Genomic DNA, 7446 nt, shown 5'->3' with positions numbered 1-7446 from the left:
TTCCCTGCTAACTTAGACCAGTTCAGTCCTGTGCTGCTTCCTCTACCAGCCCTCTGACAGTTCTCTGACCTCCACCCAGAAACAACAAAAGAATGAGGTCTTGGGCCATTTCTTTGGACAACAGCAAACCTTTGTGTGTTTACAGAGAGTGTAGCGTAACTTATCCAACTGTGGCACGGCAACCGACCCCTGGTCACTAAACAGATTTAGTTTAAATACAATGAAAGTGTGACATCTGTCTGTACCTGCACTGTTTGACCTATTATGAAATGCTTTCAAGTCCTACATAGTAGAAAACATACTTTGAATGCGCTTATGCCATTGTGGCCTTTGCCCAAAGGGAATTTTGTATCCATCAGCAGAGTGGAGACATTTCTGAAACTCTTACAGGTATGAGCCACGTCTTTGGTTTATGTACAATAATAACGTGATCTCCAAGCAACTGCCCCATTGCGATTAAATGTGTTGACGCAGTACACTGAAGCAGGGAAAAAAAAACACACACGTCGACATTGCTGTTCAGAAAATAGATCTAAGTGGGAGACAAAAGATGAAAGAAACCGTGAATAAAAGTAAGAATCTAAAACTTAAAACAAGCAGCACAATGATTACTGTTCTGGTATTCAAAGTGCTGCTCACGATGTATTTATATTAGATGCTACAGGAGGGAGGGCAGGAGGTTGGAGGTTTCCAGCGATCAGCCAATGTTTCTGATACACGGAAGACTCCGCTGCTCGTTGTTTCTTCCATAAATTGTGTCCGGAAAAAAAGAGAGTCGGAAAATGGAAAAGACGGGGGTTTAGGTGAAAGTCTGTTTTCTGTATCAGAGTAACGAGGAAAGCCCTTTGGGAGTCTTCTAGATGATCTTTGTAGACGTTGCAGCTTCAAAACTTTCTGTAATTAAACAGACTTTATATCGTCACATTTATACAGATTTGCATTAATTGTACTGCTTGTTTTAAACACATTTTCTTTTCCAAATATGTCACGCTAAAGCACATCTGCAATCTTCAGCTTCATTTTGCTTTAAGAGGAAAATAATTTATATTAAACAAAAGAAAATATAGGAAATGGGTACTTCTACAATACTCTAACTTGGTGCAGAAGTTTACCTGTAGCGACAACAAAATCTGGATATCTGGGTCAAGTTTGTGTTGCAGTGGTGGACTTCTACGTCCTCATGTGGGTCAGAGATCAGACAGCTTTCAGAGGCGTCTGTCTGCTGCTGCACTCATGCCCTGAATCGCTCTAATGACCTTCTCTCAATGTTTTGGGTCAGTTTAACTGCAAATAAAGTACTCTCAGTCCGGATGGATAAATGATCAGGGATTGGGTTGCAATGTAAATGCCGTTAACTGCAACTGATTTCTCAGAATAATATTCACAAACAGAGACATTTGGGACTTCATATCTGGCCTTTCAAACCTAAATCTCAACAAACCTGAATCATTGATATACAAGTTCTTATGGACCTTTTTACAGCCAAAGTCATCAAAACACGCGCTCGCATGTTCGCAGTGAAAATTACGTGTTTCCCAAACTAGTCAGACGAGTTAGCAAGCTAACAACATAGAATTCAAACTGTTACCAGCATCAACATGTCTGGTTGTTGCACGGTCAGAGTTAATATTCCAGCAGCAGACTCAAGTTCTACAGGATCAGCACAGGATCTCGACCGGATCTCGACCGTTTCAGGATCTCAAGTGTGTGCACTTATGTACGTCATCATTGCTTACGAACCATGAAAGGGTCTATAGGGTCTTGATATGTTGTCTAATTATCAAACTATACGTTGAGGTTATTTCTTTGTGGTTACTTATAAACACAATGTGTAGAACTTAAAGCTGTCCTACTCTGGCGTCCTCCACTGATCGTATTAAAAAAGGATATTGTGGCAACTTTAGCGTGAAGTCGAAATTGCCTGATATTTACCACACTGGTGAATGAAACTTCTAAATGTTCTTTGTCATCTTTCCTACAGACTCGGGAAGATGCATAAACAATATACATCCGTGAGCCCCGCCGATGCCATCACTGTGAAGAATGAGAATGGACCTCAACCAAAGAAATACCGCTACGTACGCAAAGAGGGCAGCTGTAACGTGGTGTTTCGCCATGTTCCCGAGGAGTGGCTGCTGTTTGTGACGGACATCTTCACCACCTTGGTGGAGATTAGGTGGAGGGTGATGTTCCTGATCTTCGCCCTGTCTTACATCCTGTCTTGGCTTTTCTTCGGCATCCTCTACTGGGTCATCGCACTGGCTCACGGTGACACCAGAAACATCACAAGTGAACCCTGCATGTACCAGGTGCGCAGCTTCACGGCTGCTTTCCTCTTCTCGCTCGAAACCCAAACAACCATCGGCTACGGTTACAGAGGGATGTCCGAGAACTGCATGATCGCCATCATCATCGTCACCATACAAGACGTCATTAGCTGCTTCATCGACACGTTCGTCATCGGGATCGTCGTCGCCAAAATGGCCTCGGCCAGGAAGAGGGCGCAGATGGTGGGCTTCAGCAACTGTGCCGTCATCAATCTTCGCGATAGTTACTTGTGTCTTTCGTGGAGAGTCGGGGACTTCCGCCGGCACCACCTGGTGGAGGGGACGGCTCGCGCTCAGATGGTCCGCTCCACGGTGCACGCAACAGGGAAAATGGACGTGACGTACGAAGATCTGCTAATCCTGCAGAGTGACGTCATCCTGGTCACGCCTACCACCATCTTCCACAGGATCGAATCCGGCAGCCCTCTGTACAACATGAGCTTGGTCGATCTACGGAAAGAAGACTTTGAGCTGGTGGTGTCTTTCACGTACATGGACGACTCCTCCGGTATGCTGCATCAGACTCGCACCTCGTACACCCCGGCAGAAATCCTCTGGGGTCAGCTGTTCCAGGAGATGATCCGGGTCAGCAGGAGGCACTACAGGGTGGATTACACCTTGTTCAATCACACCGCCAAGGTGCTGGTACCCGAGGTCAGCGCTGAGGAGTACGAACACAAGAAGCAGTGGCGGCCCTCACCCCGGCATTCCCCGCGACATTCACCCAGATCTTCCCCGCGAGGTTCACCCAGATCTCCACGGTCTCTGCAGCGAAACCATCTTGAAAAGCTTCTGAAACCCCCAATGGTGACTGTGGAACTTGTGAACGACCGTCGCCCTGAACCGACTGTTTCAACATCTCAAGCAGACAATCAACACCAAGACAGGTTGACTCTGCCAAATGACCTCACAAGTATAGAAATATAAAAGCAGAACCATGATGTTTGAGGCCGCCATTTATTAAGACAATTTTTTCAAAGAAGCGACTGCTAAAGAGGAATATTGAGGATGCTACTGAATCTCATTTACTGTAAGGATGAAAAAATCTTATTAAAGTAACATTTCTGCAAAACAAATCTGTCTTTTGAGTATCAAAGACTGAAACCTTGAAGGCTTGAAAGATGGCGCCTGGCCCATTCATTCCAACGAGAGCGGCTCATCCAGCACGTAGCCATGGTTTTCAAAACAGTAGAGGCTTTACACTGTGTAGCCAGCTAGCAAGAGGGCTACCAAAAGGTAGCCGACCAATGACTTGCGCTGTCTTGTGAACGTCGCCTTGCGGATCATAGCGGCCCCTCGAATGTCTCCTGAGGCGACATTAAAAATCGCCAACTTCTCGTGCTAAAGACGGAAGGATTGGCAAAAGTTTTACAAACATTAAACTGTGATGTCTAAGAGTCCACACTCACACCAGTGACTCCATGAGGTTTTAACACACTCACAATGACAATGCTAGCATGCTAGCATGTCAGATATATTGTTTACCATGTTCGCCATCTTAGTTTGGCTTGTTAGCGTGCTAGCATCAACTAATTAACATTAAAAACGAAGCACAGCTGAGGCTGATGGGAATGTCATTAATTTGCAGGTTTTAGTGAGAAACCGAAGTATTGAAAAAAAAAGTATACATTTACAAAGTTACAGCGCTGTTAACCTCATGGTGGAGCTGAAAGAGTGTCGGGGCGTCACCGAAGCCAGTCGAATTCCTCCTCTGGAGACCATGAACGTCCGTAAACACTTCCAATCCATCCAATAGTTGTTGAGATAGTTCAGCATGAAACCAAAGTGATTCACAACATGTATAACAAAGAATATTAATTTACCATATTCTTTTTACAGACACTCAAACAGACTTTAATAATAATGATCTATGGGGAAAATGCTGAGTACCTGGCTGCAGTACTGCAGTTGGCCTCTGGGACAAATCGACTCACCGGACTCGACTCACTCTTTCATCGGTCAGGAGAACTTTGTTTGGCGACGTGCCTGATGGTGAAGATCCACCAAATCTGGCCAACATACAGAAAGACGTGACAGAAGCCCAAACGGGCCACTCTGCTCCGGCAGGTGGACCGGGCGTCGTTCTGGCTCAACCGTTTCAACAATGGCGGACGGGTGACAAAGCTTCTCATTGTACAGCTAAACAGTACATTCAAATATGCTTCTGAAATCATTTGAAGCGAGAAATAGGGCCATGCAGTAAAAGAATATTGATATATTTCAGTGCTGCCAAGTTTGACTGTTTGATCCGAGTTTGGACGGACTTGATTTGCATGAAGTTGAGTCATGATTGTACAAATTTAGACTTTCCGTGTCGTATCCATGGTGCAAAAGGTGCGTCCGGCTCTCTTGCTCTCCATAGAAATGAATGGAAACCGTCTCCCACATACGTCAACAGATTCGGTGCATCTCCACCTGAAGGAAGTCAGACGGGCGAGTGATGGGGAGGGATGCCGACAAGCTTGGCAAGGTTGTGTGTGAGGATACGAACGAATGCATTTAACCATATTCTGTGTTAAGCGTTAAGGATAAACTAAGCATCCGATTGGACAGAAGAGACGTGTTATTGTGGTCTGAGACGTTTATACGGATAGTTTGAGCGATGAAACTACAAACTTTTACTGCCACCTTTCAAGCCTCCAGGTACTCAGGACTTGACACGCAGCATATAAATACTTGGTGGAGTGACACCGTGACATCGGAATACAAAAGCTAGAACGAACAGAGGCTCGCTATTTGAAATATAGATACGGTTTAATGAATGCTGTCTTTAAAGGGTGATTATAATATTCAGATTAAGGTGATTGTGGATTTAAAGGTACGCAATGAAATACAAGATGTATTGAACGTAATGTTTCTTTTTACTTTGTATCGTACTTGTTGGGGAAATTGTTTTATTAACTGCTGTTTCTTAATTCAAAAATGAACTTTAAATCTCGATCTTTAAGCCAACATGGATGACAAAGTCCTTAAAATGAGGACTGGGTAATCTGAGGAAGATGTAATACAATCAGAAGTTACTAAATGGACCTTGTGGTGGGATTTTCTTGTCAACTGTTTGAATTATTTTTTGAGTGTAAGAAGAAAGAGTTGTGTTGTACTTGTTTAAAAAGGTTTCTACATGTTCTCCTTCATGTTACGTGACTTTGACTCACTATCTCTAAAGTTTAACGTTTGAAAAAGGGGAAATATATCGACAATATATCGATATACGAGACGAGATATCATCTTCGGTTTTGGTGATATGGCTTAAGTGTGTTTTGTGATGGTTTAAAGGCTGCATTAAAGTAAAGTCATGCAATTTTCTGAACTTACCCGACTATTCTAGCTGTTCTATTATTTACTTAAAATAAAGCACCAGTAGTCAACCTTACAATATTGTCACAATATCGATAGAGGGATTTGGTGAAAAAGATATTGTGTTATGGTCCAGTTCTAGTTGTAAATAAACTGAAGTCTTAGCGGCGACTAACATACTTTATTGTGAGTAAAATCATTACTGTTGATGTGACAAACGTGTAAATGTAAAGTTGTCTTAATGTTTGTGGTGGAGGACTCCCATTTGTTTAGGAATCACCAGGAGCTAGTTCACACATGAATGAAGCCGCTTTATTGACTTCGACTTTAAATATCTTATGAACACAAGAATATAAAGATCTGTTGGAACAAATTGACCAAATGTATTTCTAATGTTGTACTTTTACCGTCACTTAGCAGATTTGATAGAACATTAGAACAATATTGCTCATAACACAATTCCAGTGTCAACGGTTTCAATAAAGTGACGTTTAAATGTCTGGTTTGCGTCTTGACTTCCTGTGATACTCCTGCGTCTGTCCCGAGGTGGATCAGAGGTGGATCCTGGTTCTCGTCGAAGAACAAAAGCTCGGATCGGGACGGTCATTTTGATGTCAAGTAACCAGACGGATAAAAATAACCAGAGGCTTCTTTAGAACGTGCTGCTTTGATTTGCATGTGTAATCCAGTTAGAACATCCAAAATAGATCAATCAGAAGCTCCTGATGTTAATCAGGCCCCAGACCAGGACAGTGAGGATTTACTGCTTTTTATTTCTATCCACCGACTCCGACCGGCACACAGACTCATTATGGCTTTTTAAAAAGGTGAGTGTAGTCGATTCCAACAGAACCTGGATCTTGTTGTTCTGTAGTCTGGTATGGCAAAGTAAGAGGTGCTTGCTGTGTTCAGAACCAGTGGTGTAACGGACCCCCGTCGACCTCTCTCACGGTTCTGTACTCATGAGAAGCTCAGATTAATTACACAGTTTAACATTAACCATCACAGTGTGAAATAAAGTTTTACTGACGATGGTTCTCCTCCAATATTCAGTCAAATATGGTTTTCTAGTCTCTGATCTCTGATAATGTTACATTGTAAACAAAAATATGCTTTAAAAATGGTACTAAAACATGCTGGAATCACTTCACCTCATATTTTAACAAGAAAAAACTATTCCTTATTTCATCACATATCTTTTAGTGTGAACATATGAAGTGAAACATTCAAACAATCTTATAAAAGGTCATAAATAATAAGGTCTCCATGCACGAATAAAGGATAACTACAAAATAGCATCGTGAGTCCTTTCTTTCTTACATGATAATTCCAGTATTTTTCACATGATGGCGAGTTATCACACGATTATCCCGCTTATACATCGTCTCTAACACGGATGCATGTTAGTAGACGCAGAAGGTTCTGTCAGCAATATATAAATATCATTAATGCATCAAATATTTGTTACAAACGTTTTGCTGTTCCTTGTTCACAATGTAACATTATCAGAGACTAGAAAGCATAAAGCAACAAACAACATGACTGAGGACAACAGATGATGCATTCAACAGCCTGATAATAAACGCATTTGTGCTACAATGTAAAGAATGTCCAATCGTCTTCATCTGAAAATGATGATATCTCTACAGCTGTTACATATACATATTTCATCAGAATCATGAGTGTGTGTGTATGTGTGCGCGCGTGCGTGCGTGCGTGTGTGCGCGAGTGTGTTTGTGTGCGGTTAATTCCAGCCTCCAGCTCTCCACCTTGTGGTCCAGTACTGCTGCATGCATCGCTCTCTTTACTGCTGGAAATTGGG

At 42.5% G+C, this 7446-nt stretch overlaps 1 protein-coding gene across 1 annotated transcript; it reads left to right on the top strand.

Annotated features, from left to right (window-relative positions):
- Positions 1-1991: 1991 nt before the first annotated feature.
- On the top strand, positions 1992-3254 carry kcnj16a (potassium inwardly rectifying channel subfamily J member 16a; the record flags this gene model as incomplete). Its single annotated transcript, XM_079293308.1, has 1 exon — positions 1992-3254. One exon carries the CDS (start codon positions 1992-1994, stop codon positions 3252-3254), a length of 1263 nt encoding a protein of 420 aa, XP_079149434.1.
- Positions 3255-7446: the final 4192 nt, after the last annotated feature.

The sequence above is a fragment of the Melanostigma gelatinosum genome (genome assembly GCF_949748355.1).
Source record: "Melanostigma gelatinosum genome assembly, chromosome: 21".
Lineage (NCBI taxonomy): Eukaryota > Metazoa > Chordata > Actinopteri > Perciformes > Zoarcidae > Melanostigma > Melanostigma gelatinosum.
This window is presented reverse-complemented; position numbering and strand designations above follow the sequence as displayed.